Source organism: Motacilla alba, chromosome 3, assembly GCF_015832195.1.
Source record: "Motacilla alba alba isolate MOTALB_02 chromosome 3, Motacilla_alba_V1.0_pri, whole genome shotgun sequence".
Lineage (NCBI taxonomy): Eukaryota > Metazoa > Chordata > Aves > Passeriformes > Motacillidae > Motacilla > Motacilla alba.
This window is the reverse complement of record NC_052018.1, coordinates 56,117,974-56,133,190: the sequence shown is the minus strand read 5'-3', so window position 1 is coordinate 56,133,190 and position 15,217 is coordinate 56,117,974. Positions and strand designations below refer to the sequence as shown.

General features: G+C 47.7%; 1 protein-coding gene across 1 annotated transcript; it reads right to left on the bottom strand.

Annotated features, from left to right (window-relative positions):
- Positions 1–10,131: 10,131 nt before the first annotated feature.
- On the bottom strand, positions 10,132–13,549 carry TCF21 (transcription factor 21). The gene is made up of 2 exons (XM_038132656.1): positions 12,261–13,549; positions 10,132–10,679 (listed from the first exon to the last, which is right to left on the bottom strand). The coding sequence occupies exons 1-2, from the start codon at positions 12,708–12,710 to the stop codon at positions 10,590–10,592; spliced, it is 540 nt and encodes a 179-aa protein (XP_037988584.1). The 5' UTR covers positions 12,711–13,549; the 3' UTR covers positions 10,132–10,589.
- Between the last annotated feature and the right edge of the window lie 1,668 nt (positions 13,550–15,217).

The window sequence follows — 15,217 nt, the reverse complement described above, 5'->3', positions numbered from 1 at the left end:
GCAGGGAGGAGGGGACGGAGGGGCCGCGCTTGCGGCGCTTCCGCTGTCGTCCGCCGCCCCCGGAGCCGCGGTACGCCCCGGACGGGCCCGCCGTGCGCGGAATCGCAGAGCGGGGCACGTCTGAAGGGACCAGAGCGGGTCATCTGGGCCGACCTCCCTGCGCAAGCAGGGTCGTCCCAGAGCACATGGCACGGGGTTGTGCCCGGACTGTTCTTGAGTATCTCCGGTGAGGGAGACTCCGCAACCCCTCTGGACAATCTGTTCCAGTGCGCGATCAGCGCGCAGCAAAGAAGTTCTTCCTCATGTTCAGCTGGAACTTCCTGTGCATCAGTTTCTGCCATTGTTTCGTGTCCTAAAGCTTGCAGAACTGATAAAAGGCTTCAGCTCGACCACGTCCGAGGCAGCGCCTTTGCCGGCGGAGCCGCTGGAGAGCTGATGCAGGTTTCAGCTCAGACGCTGTAAGCACTCGTGGCACGCACCAGGCATTTCTGTGGGGCCTGGCACTGGCACCCCTTCAGTTTGCTGCAGCCCCCCTGGTCTCTGGCCTGGCCGCTGCAGACGCTCTCTGGCTGAACCGAGCGGTCAGCCTTGCCCTGGCAGGAGCCGGCAGGCAGCTGGGCTCGCTGCAGCAGCACGCTGCCGGGGTTGCTGCTCCATACGTGCGTGTTGCACTGCAGCAGGACTCTGGTCACTGCATGGTGCACGCTTAGAGGGCAGACAGAATGGGACATGCGGACACAGTGTGGGTGCCTGGATGGCACTGGTTCTCTCTGTGCAGGACATCCTCTAAATCTGGCACTGTCCCACCTGTGCTGTCTGTAGGGAGTAGAGCCTGTGATGAACTACCTTTCTGCTACGCTTACATTTTCTCTTGGAAAAGCTGTTGTGCTTTGCATGGGAGCCCAGGAATGTGCCTGCCATGTGGCCCATTAAGGACTCACCACCCAGACTGATGAATAAAACAGATGTCAAGTTGACTTCAAATTTAGAAAGAATATTGGTCTTTATATGAAAATTATATATTTTTAAATTTATATGGGTGTACTGCAGAGTATTCACTGAATTAAAAATTTTCTGAAACTGAGGTTCTGTAATTACATACTTTGCTTATGTGATGTGGTAGCAAAATAGCTTTAATTAGGATAGAAGGAACAGTATGAAATTTAAATTTTGAATTCTTTAGAGTTGGCGTGTTTTCTTCTGCTAGTTTCAGTTTAATCCTTGAAACGCATGACTAGGTTCGCCTGTCAAAAATTGAACAATTTCAAGTTTTCCAAATCAGCTGCGAGGACATGGTGTGGCTCTCCCAGGCTGGCTGCACACCGGCGTGGGGCAGCGCTGCCACCCTGTGGCTTTGCACAGACACGGATCCCCCGCCTTCGGGGGTGAGCACGGGCAAGCAAGGCGTGGTTTTGGAAACCAGGATTCTGAATTTACCATAGTTCAGGAACTCTGCACGGTACCTCCAGAATTTTTACAGAGTGCCTTAAGGCTGGTTTTGTTCTATATGGGCTTCAGGCTCTGAGCCATTACAATCACACAGCCAGAGTGGGGTAGAGTGCTGTGATGTCTTTGCTCTGACAGTTCTTTCAGGTTCTGGATGACTGTATCACAACAGATGCTGATTTATTTTTTTTTTCTGAATAGCTGATCACATCAGCAAGAAAATGAAAAAGAAAAGAGGAAAGAAAAGAAAATCTTTATAAACCCTGATTTTGCTTGAATTGTGATTAATCTTATGTTTTTTTCAGCATAACCCCGAAGGTCTACAGAAATTCAAAACAAAATGTCTGCAAGCACGCATTACCACTGTTTGTCTCCACATGCTTGCTCTCTTCAGGCTATAACATTTTCTAGCACATATTTCTCAGAATAGTGCAGTCGTTCCTGGATGTTAGGAATATTATTTTTGCTGATGAAGAGATGAACCCTTATCATTTCATAGTTTTGACTGCTTTGTCAGCCTGAGCTTTTCCTGTTTAGACTAGGACATGTTTTGAAGATTGCATCTTTAGATATATATTTGGAAAATGTGCAAATATAAGCAAGTAGCTATGATCACATAAATGTGGAATGCAAATAAGGTGATTTGGCACCTACCTAATTCGACTTGTAAGTCTATCAGTTGTGCTGCAATTTTCTTCTATACCTATATAGTTTACAAAACTGGTTGTCCTCCCTTGCCTTCTCCTCTTCCTGGTCTCCATTCCTCCATGCAACTCTAACTTGGCTGCATGGCTTCCTCCACTAGTACGACTGAGAGGCCAAGGATCTGCATCTTCCAGAGGTTCTAACTTACCAGATGCTGTATGACATCAGACAGAGAAGGCACAGAGGCCATTTCTGATACTGTCACTTCCTTATTACGCGATTTCATTCCCCTATGCCTTTATTTTGCAATCCCTTGTTTGGGAAATAAAGAGGAGATGGAGATGTGGGGAGGGTGTTTCCTGTGCTTGGACATTCTGCAGCATGGAATCGTGGGCTGCCTGGGACTATCAGAGTGCAGTACAAACAAGGTAACTGAACTTTATGACACTGCACATGTTTTTTTGTTCAGTAATTACAGCAGTGAGACTGAAGATGCCATTTCATTATGTTGTTATTCAGCTGTAGCTTCAGGTTTCTGTAAAAGGAAATCACTCTTCAGACTGAAGCAAATGCTTCGTTGTCTGAATTATTCTATTTTTACAGGATTAACTTTCAATCAGATAAGATCCTGTGCAAGGTAGACTATGGGAAAGTGTACGGGGGAGAGAAGAAAGCTGGATGGTTCCCTGAGGCAACCCACAGTGAAGGCTGGCTGGAGAATTTTATGCAGCTGTGTTGTAAATACTGTGGTGTCTCAGTGGAAGACTGCATTAAAGTATTTGTGCTTGAAGAGGAAGTACCCAGGAGCAACCAGTGTCGTGGATGTCCCATGGAAATGACCTTGTGTGAAATGGTCATCAGCTGCAAACATTACACTGCAGCGTTATTATGAGACATCTCCCAGGTTGGCAGCCATCAGGGAATGAGCAAGAAGTCAGTCAGGGAGGCAATCCTTTGCTCCAGGGCTTAGTTTATCAGGTGAAACAGTAAACTCAGCTGTGCCTTCTGACACCTCTCTGATGATGTACAGTATGATAACTCATGCCAGCTCTGTTGAACACTTACCTCCCTGCTAAAAGTGGCACTTGTACCAGCTCCACAATATTCAAACATTGTTTAATTTTATAATATGTATTATTTTATATGTTTGTTTATAGAAGAGATAAATATAGTTACTACATAGTATGTAAATATTTATGTCACATTTTTATATAGTGTATATATATATAGTGTGTATATCTGTATATTGCATAATACATATTGCTAGGTATACTATTTAATATAAAATAAGCATATTAAGAAAATGGCAGTGAAGTACCTCAACATAAAAGTCAAACTGTCAGAATGAGACTTCTCTTTAGTAAACTTTACAATAATTTAATACGTATCTGTAGTTTTGGCCTCTATGAGTGAATGGTATTTACAGATTATGCATGCTGACTTCTGTTGGCAGTAACAGAGAAGTGTGGTGAAAGTAGAATCAGAAGACTGAGTGTGAGGGAAATGAGGAAGAAAAATTTGTGGGAAGATAGTAACATTGGCTCCTCAGCAACTTCCCTGCAGTGCTGTGTCTATCTGTAGCCAAACTGAGGATGCTGGCCTCTGTTCCTCCTGTCCAGCTTGCTTCCTATCCCAGCAGAACAACGTTAAGCATGTGCAGACAGCACCTACTGCTGTCTGAATTCTTCCCATGGATTTAAGTAGAGGAATATCTCAGATTCCAGATCTGGGAATAAGGTTAACTTGATGCTAATTGGCAATGGTGAGAAAGAGTTACTATGGGGGCATATATTCAAATGTTGATGTCAGGCAACTCACAACTCAGGTAGAAAAGGTACTGCAGAGTTAGATAACAAATGAAAAGAGGTTTTTAATGTCATAATTTAGGGTATAATGTTGTTTAAATCTCATGTTATGTTTGTTCTTGAACTTGGCCTCTTGCTCCTAGTGACTTTTAGTCTTCAAGTATATTAGTCATGAGATACAAATAGCAAAGAGGGTCCCCACTAAGAAATTTTGGCCCATAAAAGAAGAAGAAAGTTTGATATAGAAAACAAGTGAGAAGAGCATGAGACTGAGGTGAGACAAAGGCATCAAGTATCTCAATTGCTATAGTTCCTAAGGCTGCAGTGACACTGATAAATAAAACAAGACTGAGGCTTATCTTTCTTTGTGCTTGGGTTTTAGCAAGGTCCTTGCTATGCCTTTGGCCTGTCTGACTTTTCCCCAGAAAGTATCCAAGCATGGTTTTGGGGTAGCATATGCCAGGGACTGTTCTTAACCTTTGGTGAGTAGAATAAAACTCAGGTCTGTGTGAATGTGTCCCCAGCCGCAGCACTGACTGTTGAAGGCAGAGCATGATCCATAGCCTGGTTTATCTATTCTATTAAGTGATATAGATATAGATATCCAGCCTGAGAGGATCACTCCCCACACCTTACTGATTCCTATCTTTGTACTGAGTTCAAAGAGCAAACAGCCCTCCTGATTTCAGTGTGCCTAGGAGAACAGCCCGCGGGTTTGTGCACCAGAAAAGCTTCTGCAAGCCCATTCCAAACTGCGGTGTGAGCCTTCAGCCAGTCATTTGTAATCTTTTTTTCTTCTCATCTGTATAACAATAGCAGCCTGCTGTAGAAAAACATTTGGTCAAATGCTGCAAGATGACTCCTGTCTTCTGTGTACTTTGTGTATGGACTCTGAGATGCCAAGAGCATAAAAGTCCCTACGTAAGAAAAAAACAACATTAGCAGTGAGGAAGAACTGTTCCCATTCTGGTCACTTCGGCCATCAAAAAGCATCACAGGAAACAGGATGCTGCAGCAAGAGGCCGTGCTGACACTTCGATTGCTTGTCCCACATGATGGTCTTTGCCTCTTCCCTGACAGGGAAGGGAAGTGCTGCTGCAGCAGCCTGGGAAACCATCCAGGGACAGTTATCTGTGTGAGCACATCCCTGGGAACGCTCTCTGCTTGTGCCCACTCCTCCTCCCCTGCTGCTGCCGTACAGGCTTTCACAGATGTTCCTCCCAGGAAAAGGCAGCTGCAGCTCTCAACCTCCTGGTTTCCATCTCCCCGGTGGTCTGGCTCCACCCGTCTGTGATGGAGCGGCTGATAGTTCCTCCCTTCCTGAACCCATCCTGCTGCAAGGACTGAGCTGTAGTGATCAGAGGAAGAGGAATTATTCTGTGCCTTTTTCTCCCTTTCTTCATGTCTCCTGGCTGTGTAGCTATACCCTTGCTTTCTTTCCCTCGTTTTTCTGATCCTTGTTTTTTAAACAATTTGTAAACAACCAAGAGAAAACTCAAGACTGTAGATAATCCATATTTACAGTTGGATATGGTCTAATAGTTTACACAACAGCCTAAGGTCTAAATAAGGATTGGGGTTTTTTCTTTGCTCAAAGAGAAGGACCTCTTAAAATTTAAAAGGAAGGAAGGATTTTCACTGCTTTTTATTTTCTTGCTTTTCTTATGATCTTTTTTTTCCTTGCAAGGAGACTTTGAGGATGGTGTAACTGAGTGCACGCATGCGGATTGGCTTAAAAACGCGTTTCATCTGTTTACAAGTTTCAGTTTAAGGGCAAAACCCTTAGGCAAGAAAATGCGTCATCCCTGGACTGTAGTGACCCTAGGGTATGTCCGTGCCGCATTTGGGAAATGGGATGACTTGCATGCCTGGACCTACTCAAAGTCAGTTTTACACTCGGAGACACCAGTGACTGAAGTGAAACCAGTTACTTGCAGAACTTTGCTGGTTTTGCAGTCTGCTGGCAACAGTCCTCCCAAAGGTAGCACATGGATTTTCCCTATCCTTCTTGGAGCGTAACTTTTAGATCAGACCTATGGCATCTCAGAATTGCAGAAATTCCCCAAGCCATAACTCAGTATCAGTAGCTTTGCAGCACTATTACTGGTTGGGCCACTTCCCATCCATGAACTATGCTGGGCTGAAGAGTATGAAGCAATCTGTGGCTGAATAGTGAGCACAAGATGGTATTTACCCTGTGGGCCTGCATTTGATAGCACAGCCTTAATATGGGAATAGTCAGCGCTACATGGGCCAGCGATGAACACGAACAATTTGAATCTGACTGTTGGGAGAAATTCTGTATGGAAGATTTTCCAGGTGTGTGTATATACATGGCAATTACAGAATGCTTGGTTGTTTGCTGCTACAAATTTCAATTTCATTGAAATAAAAATCTGTGTCAATGTAATTGAAATTTCTTTTGTAATCCTGTCCCTTTTGGGAGACTGTGAGTGCTAATCTGCATCCAGATATCCAGACAAAAATTTAAATATCTGGCAATTTTATCAGATTATACCCTCCACTTGTACACCAGATATGTGTAAGTTTTGTTCTCTCTTAGGAAGTTTATCACCTGCAATTAGCTAATGTATTTTGCATATTTTAATTTTTTTTACTACAAATTATAATGAGAGCAAATGACAAGAGGGTTTTGGCAAAAATTGTCTTTTGAAAAATGTATGTGATTTGTTAAAAGGAGGCAAGTATTTTTCAGGCAGACACAACTGAGGGGTTACAAATACATCAAGCAAAACTGTGCTTGTGATCTTATCATTATGTCCAGGATTCAAACCAGCTTCCCTACAGAAGAAATCACACAGATTTTCTGTGCCTTTTATTTTCTGAGGTGAGCTGGGAATTTTGACGTTGGAGTCACTTTAAAGAATAGGCTATCTTGCACGTGTTCTCCTTATGCACCTTGACATTTGAGGGCATGACCAGGACTGTGGCCTTGCTGCCCCAGTCAGTGCTAAGAGCAGCACGGCATTTTGCAGGTGTCTGCAAAGTGGGTTTCTTGCTATGCCAATGCTTCAGGCTGGCAGATTTCCATCCCAGTGAGAGAATAAGATAAGCCAAAAAGATATTTTCTGTAAGACCTTACAGACTGTGAAAGCTTCTGTGAAGGAGCACAATGTCAGTACCAAACCCAGGAGCCTGAGCACTGAGTCAGTACTGCAAATAAAGGATTTGCTAGTCTCTAGCTGAATTGAAAAATGGTCATGAAGTAGCTGGGTTGAAACTGGTTTCTTTACAAAGAAACAAACAAGCAAACAAATACTACTATTAAAATCAAATGGAACTAAACGGTTTTTATAGACTTCTTATCTTAAAACATGTAGGTCCATAAGCAAATTTTCTATGAACTTGTATCCTGTGACTGAAGCAGCATTTGGAGCTTCATCTACAGCTGGCACTCTGCTCTATATGCTCTTGTATCCAGTAAAGGCTGAGCTCATGTTGAAACCCTTCCTTCAGTTGCAAAATTTATAGACTTTTTCTTTACTCAGCTGCCTGTTTTCACACAGACAAAGAAATATTAAAAATTATAGTAACTTAGTTATCTTTGAGACCTCTGTCAAATCTAGCTGAAATCAGGCAATGAGTTCAAACATTACTGGGAGGGAATGTATACAGACACTCACACAGCTGCATCTACATCCCTGTAGATACAAAAAGATAAACCAAGTCAACTTTTTTTCCACATGAAAAAGGGGTATAAGTATATTTTTGTAAATAATAAAATGCATCACTTTGTACAGAAAAGCAAGAAAGCAAACAAAATATTTTCTTTAAAGTCATTGACATCAATATTTAAACCTGTTCTGTCTTTTCCTTAGCACATTTCGAGTTCCTTTCAAAAGTATAAATTGCTTCAGTCAGACTAAACATACATTTTCTGTTTGCAAATATTTTGCGGTAAAATTGCACTCAGCAGCAGGGTAGAATAATTTCATTCATTGTTCTCTTGAAGTGCCTAGTAGAAGTCTTAATTCATCTAAGAAACTTAGGCTGTTGAAGCCAGCTGCCAGCACTGTGCCGTTACTGTCGTGTCTGTGCCCTTAACAAAAGAGGTCAGCAGACCAGGAGTTCTCAGCCACATAAATGCCTCTGGAAAATATGTTCATTGTCTTCAAAATAAAGATAGAGAGATAGAGATAAAGCCATTAATTATTTTACAGTCAGAGTAAAGTCATTATTTACCTTTCTGTGTACTGCTGGTTGCTTTTGTTCATTTCTTGTTGCTTTTTGTTTCCTTGTTGCTGAACTGTTGCTCAGAGGCAAGGGCTCAGGGTGGTGCAGGATGCTCGAGGAATAGTTTAGTCCCCAAGACACTTTCAGTGTGGACTGCTAGATAAAGTGAACAGCAGTACGAGAAGCAATGGTGTCTGCTGCTGGTGTGTACACAGTAAGCATCTTCAACACTTACTGTTCCTGCAGCTTTTGGCACATGGTTGCAGCTGTGTTCTTCACGTTTCACGAGGTACCATTATATTCCTCCCTTCCCTTTCTTCAGTGCTGTATTTCAGGTGGCAAATGAGCACTGCGCATGGTTAATTAGCTGGGAAGGTGCTGAGTGCGGTTGGCAAGAATTGCAAGACCAGGTGGTAAAGAAGCGTGTGTTAGAATATTCAGAATTTAACTCAATTTTCTGCATATCTCAGATGCGTATCAATTTCTGCTTTTTTGAAGGAAATCAGTGCCTTGCTATGAGTCTTGACCAGGCATTAGTTAGTATGGATTTAAGTTGAGATTTTGAGTGGTTAAATCCTATGGTTAGTGTCAATTCAGTGAGTGAATTTAGAGGTTAAAATGTGCAGTATCAGTCTGTGTTTTGCTGTATCAGTCACCTGCACTCAGCGTGAGGCCAGGGGCTCTATTCTGTCTCCCTTTAACAGACCAGCAATTCCCACTGAATTTCCCAGTGCCTGTGGCAAAGAAATCAGCAAATCAGCCTGTTCAGCTGTGGTTACCAGCGCTGCTCGCTCATCTCTTGAGCAGAAGCTGCGGCTGTTCAGGGTCTGTGTGTGGCCGCAAAGTCGGTCAAGACCCTGTGTATAAGTGTGGTCTCACCTGGAACAGTCCTGTCACAACAGTGGGGCTGTGCACGGTTAGGCCAGGCACAGACGTGTCTGCTCTTAATTGTGTGGCAAAGGGATAAAGCTGCGCAAAAGTGAAATTAAACAGCTCTCCCCTTCACAACCATTGGGATGATACAGCATGTCCTGGCCCTTTTCATAATGAGGGCTGAGATGTTTGCACAGCCCTCGGTTCACAGCGAGTTGCTTTAATTAAAGCTAACCTAGCCCACGCATGAACCCGACTGGTGAATTTGGGTCGCCTGGAGGACGCGCCACCTTGTCCAGTTATCTCGGGGGAAAGTGGGGGCTGAAAATTAACACAATCCAGGCTGCACGGATGCCCGAGGCAGCTCAACACCGGCCTGCGGGGGATACCCAGGAGAGGGAGCCCCCGGGAGGGTCTGTGGCCCCGCGCTGCCTGTGACCGCGCCCCGGGCCCTGCCGCCGGCCCTCGCAAGTAGCGGGGACAGAGGGCTTGGTCCGGGGGACGGCCGTGCAGGCCCTGCTGCCCCCCTCCTGCTTTCGACAAGAAAGTACCCAGGTATCAAACGGAACCGAGGGTTGGTATTGAAAGAGCAAGTGAGGCGGAAATTTAAAGCCCCTGTGCTAATAATAACAGTATAAATAACCGAAGACATCTTGTAAACAGTGCGGTCATAACCCTGAAACATTAAACAGCGCGGTGGGATCTGGCGCATCAGCTGCCGGCGGCCGCTGCCGGTGCAGGGGGAGCGCCCCGCACTCCTGTTTATCTCAGCCTCATCTCCCACGGGTGCGCTGATCGATAGAGAGGAGATGTTTAAGTTAAAAATTCCCGGCGCTGAGGACCGACTGTACTTCATCAATAGATCACTGTTCCTGTCCCCGCGGAGCGGAGCGGCCGGAGCGGCGAGGGCGGCTCCCGCAGCGCCCGGGCGCCGGGCTGCGGAGCCGGGCCGGGCTCCCGCGGCGACCTGCGGACCCAGTCTCCCCCTCCCCCGGGGGTGTGCTCCAGGTCTTTAGCTCCGGGGAAGCAGACCTCCTGTGGCCCGGGGCGGAGAGGCGGGATCCCCGCAGCGCGGCCGCTTCGTGGAGCGGCGGAGCCGGCGGACGGAGGCTCAGTCCTTCCCCGCCGAGCCCGAGAGTCTCAAACGAACACTTAACACCGCTCCGTGTTCAGTAGAAAGGAAGGTTTATTCACAGAAATAGAGCAGAATCTGCTTGAAGAAAATATATCTATATATCTTTAGGGTGAATTACTTCATAGAGATGACTGTCAAAGTCAGTTTTTCTAGGCATCTACATATTTCACAGGTCTCAGACAAAAGATACACGCGGGGTAGGTTTTGTTTGATCTCTGTCTTTTCTCTAGTAGCTCTTGAACCAGCAAGGCTGTGGTTGCAGGACACTCGACTGTACACGCATTTAATAAAGTTAAATAGAGTCAGGATCTCTCGGGGTGGATGGAGTCTTTGCTAGGGCATATTTGGTCTCCTCTGCGCCGGGAGAGCGGCTCTCCCCGTGGCTCTGCCCGGGGCCCGGGACAGCGGCGGGGCCGCGGCGGGTCCCTGCCCGCCCCGCCGCCCGCGCCACGGCCGCGCCGGGACGGACGCTGCTGGCCCGGCCGCGGTGCTCAGGATGCCGTCGGGCCGCACAAGCGGTTTGTGTTCACCACTTCTTTCAGGTCACTCTCGGGTTTGCCGGCTACCATAAAAGGCCAAGTCTGTAGCCAGGAAAAGACACGAGTGGGAAGGGGGTTACACACGGAGAAATGCGCATTGCAACGCTCATATCGCCAGCGGGTCCGGCTCGGGAGCGTCCGGGGGGACCGAGCCCGGCATTCCCCACCTGAGTCTGCTTCGGGCAGCGCTCAGTGGGGCTCAGGCCGGGGCAGTTGCCACTGGCTTCGGCAAGGACCCTTTTGCCTTTCCCCGGCGGCTGATGCCGCTTTGCCTCACAGCTCTGGCGGTCCCCACCGGGCGTCCTCGGGGCGGCGAAGCCCGTCTGATACGCGGCAGCAGGGAGGGAGAAAGGAGCCGCCTGGCCCCGGCACATTCGCATGCCCCCGGCATAATCGCCGCGGGCACCCCTCGCGTTTGGTCGAGACCGGCGTGGGGGCTCCGACCCGCGGGAGATTCCTCAAGCCTCGCCCCGCTACCCCGGGCGCAGGAGCTGCCTGGGGCCCCGGCAGCCCCCCGGCCACTCTTCCTGGCCTCCCGCGGCTCGGGGAGCACGTTTTGGTGCGCCTCTGTGGGGGTGTGGAACAGGAGGGAGGTTATATCTATATTGGGTGCTGGTTTTGTTTTATTTTTTTCCTATGTTGTTGCGCTGAGGATTTTGTTTTTAATCAAAAATTATCTCCCAGGCCCTTAGCAGCTGACAGAGCGGGTAACATACTTTCCCCCAGAGTCCAGAGCTCAAAAGACAGAGCCTGACCTCAGTGAAACATCCCCAGCTCGATCCATTTAGGAGTCAGGGTCTGCACGTGTGGGCAGTGTACAGGCTGTATGTCTAAAAAGAGCCCAGGCAGATCTTGCTTGCCCCTGGTTTACATAATTTGTATATATTTTTAGAGCTGGAAACTGGATATTTCTGGCGGCCGGGTATGGTCGGGAGATCCAGGGCTGCTTGGGTAAACTTTATGTGGTGGGAGCAGCAGAAGGGACACCACACAGCCCAGGGAGAGGCATTGTGGAGAGTGCCTGGGGCAGACACCTCCTCTGGGGTGTCTGCATCGGTATTTATTTCTCCTGTGCCAGTTTACAGGTAGAGGAGAAATTTCCTGGATTCAGCAAACCTGAGCGGTTGAGCACAGAACCCCAAGAGTCCTGTCTTTATAAAGCTAGGGCTTGGGGACAGTACTGTGTCAGGAAACACTAGGGTAGAGACACAGGATAAGAATAAATCCTGGGTCCTTCCTCAAACACACCCTTTTCTACCCAAATTCCTGTACCTGCCCACTTGCAGGCAGAAAGCTGCCATCAACCCTCTGTGGTTTCTCAATCGTTTCTGGGGCAGTAAAGTGTAAAGCCTGCCCCTGCTTATTTGTGGCCAGTGTGGCTGCCTGTCTCCTACAAGGGATTGCTAGGAGCAGCAGAGGGGGCCTAGGAGGCTTGGTGCTCAGGGCACAGGGCAGCTGGGAGCCTATCCCCCTGTACAGTACCGCTTTCCACCCCAGCGGCACCAGGCTCTCTGTGAGAAGCGCAGCAAAGTTTTGTCCCCGCACATGCCCCATGCCAGCTCATCGCCCGCCTCTCCCCATGCACACACACGGAGTGCCTGTCCTCGGCGGACTCTGACTTACCAAGTTGACTGGGTGGATGTAGCCATTCTCGTACTTGTCATTGGCCAGGATCTGCCTCAGGTGAGCAATGTAGCTGGAGGCCAGCCTCAAGGTGTCCAGTTTGGAAAGTTTGGTGTCTGGGGGCACCCAGGGTAGGGTGGTCTTAAGCCTGGAGAAGGCTTTGCTAAGGACCCTCATCCTCGCCCTCTCTCTGGCGTTGGCAGCATTTCTTTGTACCTGCTTTCCCTCCTGGCTCACTCCATTTAAAGGGCTCTTCTTGGGGGGAGCTTTTTTCCTCTTGCCCGAGGCCCCTCTCCCCTTCTGAGGGGAGCCATTCTCGCCATTGGATCCCTCCTCGTTGCTCTCGGTGGACGCCCCAAACTCTTTGTTAGTATCCATTTTCAGGCCATCGCACTCCAGCATCTCCACCTCCTGCAGATCTTCCACATCACTGAGGGACCCAGTGGACATGGTCTGGAAGATGCCAAACAACCAGCAGGAAAGGGGGGAGGGGGGGAAAACGGCAGCTTCTCAAATCTATTTCAAGGCGGCGTAGGAGAGAAGGGGCGCCAGTATATTCTCTCCCCTTCCCTCCCCGCCCAGGACTGAGGCACAATACCAGTCCAGAGAGGGTCCCCGCCCTCCTGCCCCCCAACCCCGCTTTGCCTGTGTTTGAGGGAGGGAGTGAGATTGTGTGTGAGAGAGAGAGAGAGAGAGGGAGAGAGAAAGCTGAGGAATTTAGTGAGGACACTAGTAATTTATCTGGGGGATAAGAGAGGCGGATCCAGCCCAGGGGAGGGGCCCTGCCCACTGAGCATACCACATCCCCAATCACAGACCTTTGCACGGGACAGGGAATGAAGTATCCCAGCAAGCCTTTGCTGAGAGCTCGGAAGTGGGATTCAAATCTTCACAACTGGACTAAAACAACTTACTCTCTCTCCCCGTGCTCTGTCTTTCTATCCTCCCCCTTCCTCCTCCTCCTTCTCCTTCTCCTCCTTCTCTTTTCCTTCCCCACTTCCCTTTACAGCCCAGGGTTGCTCTCCCCCTCTCTGCCTCCTAGATGACCCAGGCAGCTGGTGTCATGATTCTTGATGAAAGCCAAAATGGGTCATGAGCAGAGAGAGCAGCAGATCCACCAGCCAAGCCTTCCAGGGAGCTTTGTAATGCGTGCCGTCGAAACGCTGTCCTGTAACCTAATCTGGGGGAGATTTGTGGATGATTATATTTGCGAACGCATCCTGTCCAGCTAGTTGCATATTCCAGGAAGGGAGTGCTCCGCTGCCTGGCCAGCAGCATGGACCTTGCCGTCACAGACCAGGGGCTGGAGGCAGGAGGATCTGACTTCTTCCAGCCTTCCGGGGTGACGTCCGACAAGTCCCGGTCCCTGTCGGTCTTTGAGTCCTCCCAGCTGTGAATGTTGCGGAGGCTTCCTGGTCCACAGGTGTGCCAAGTGGCCAAGATCCCAGCACTCTGTGAGCTCCACTGCGCAGAGGGAGAGTGTTGTTCTGCTGGGGAGGGTCTTTGCGGCTGTGGATAGGATGGCAAGGGTGTGCATGAAATGAAGGAAACGGGGCGGAGGGGGGGTTTATTGGCTGGTAGATTCCCACAGAAAAGGAACCTTTACTTGGCGTGCAGAGCAGATGTCAGTGGTTCATTCCTCTGTACCCATGGACTGTTTTGTCTGCTAATTCTTGCATACTCAAAAGTCAGGGGTTTTGTCTGAATGAAGAAGAAAGATAAGGGATAAGGCCCCTCCTGTGGGACTGAGGGCATTAGGCCGGCTTTGCAATCCCTGAAGCCAAACATTCCCAGTGGTTTTACCACAGGTGTGAGTGAGTGGGTTGCTGTGTAGTTTGGATGAACAGACTGATGCTGCCATTACAAACTTATGCGCTGTGTATTCAGCCTCAGCAGAGCAAGCTTTTGAAAGCAGTTAACTTTGTGCTATCTTCTCCTCCATGTAAAATAGTCTCCATTTGGAGCCCAAAGAGGCCAGTGAATCAGGAACTTGCTCCCATGGATCCTTCTCTACTCACACTCTTCCTGAAACCTCACAGGTTGTCCTGCAGTTGGGATTTTGAACACAAGGGGCTAAAAAACTGCGCCCAGGGACTGCTCTTATTGCAGGAGTAATTCCACTTATTCAGCTGCTTATCTGAGGATTCACATAGCTCCAGAGAAAAATATGCAGCCTCAAATGTCACCGGTGCCTTCATAGTTAATCCAAAGTCACTGGAGCCACAGGAAAAGTTTCTTGCTGATCTGTGTGAGCATCACATAGAGTTTTCTGAATGCACTAAAACACCCACAAAAAAAACTGTGGAGGGCTAAGCTGGTATGTCTGCTGAGTGCTGTGTACTGTCTGCAGATTACATTTTCATTAGGAGGCAGAGTGTCATTTTTGATAGCCAGCAAGGAAGTCTTGCCTATCTCTTGGTCCATCTTTCTTCCTTAGCTCGTGTAAGCCAGAAGTAAAAACACCTTTTTATCATTTGTCTCGAAGATAACACCCTCCCCCTCAAAATAGGATAAGTACATTAAGATATCGTATCTCCAAGCCCTGGGCTCTTGGGAATTCAGTAATTTCTAAATTCATGTTGTGTTAACTGTGCCTTGTTTGTGTTTTCTCTGTATATAGACTAAACTAAATAGATTGTCAGCATATCAGTCCTAATTAGTGGATTACTTTTTTTTTTTTTTAATAACATTGCTGCTGCAAATCTAAAATATCAATAATCACCAGTGTGGAGATTTATGAGTCTCCTTATTTTCTAGGCCTGATTGTTGTTTGTGCAGGTGGAGATTTAAATGGCCATATCCATTGCAGAGATTTATAGTCCAAGTGATTGATGTCACAATTGAGCTAAAAGACTCTTACTGGAGCAAGGATGACAGAAAACCAAGTTGAAGTTGCTTGTGTCTCTAAGCATGAGTGACCAGAGAGGAAAAAAATCCATTAGAATTTCAGCATCAGA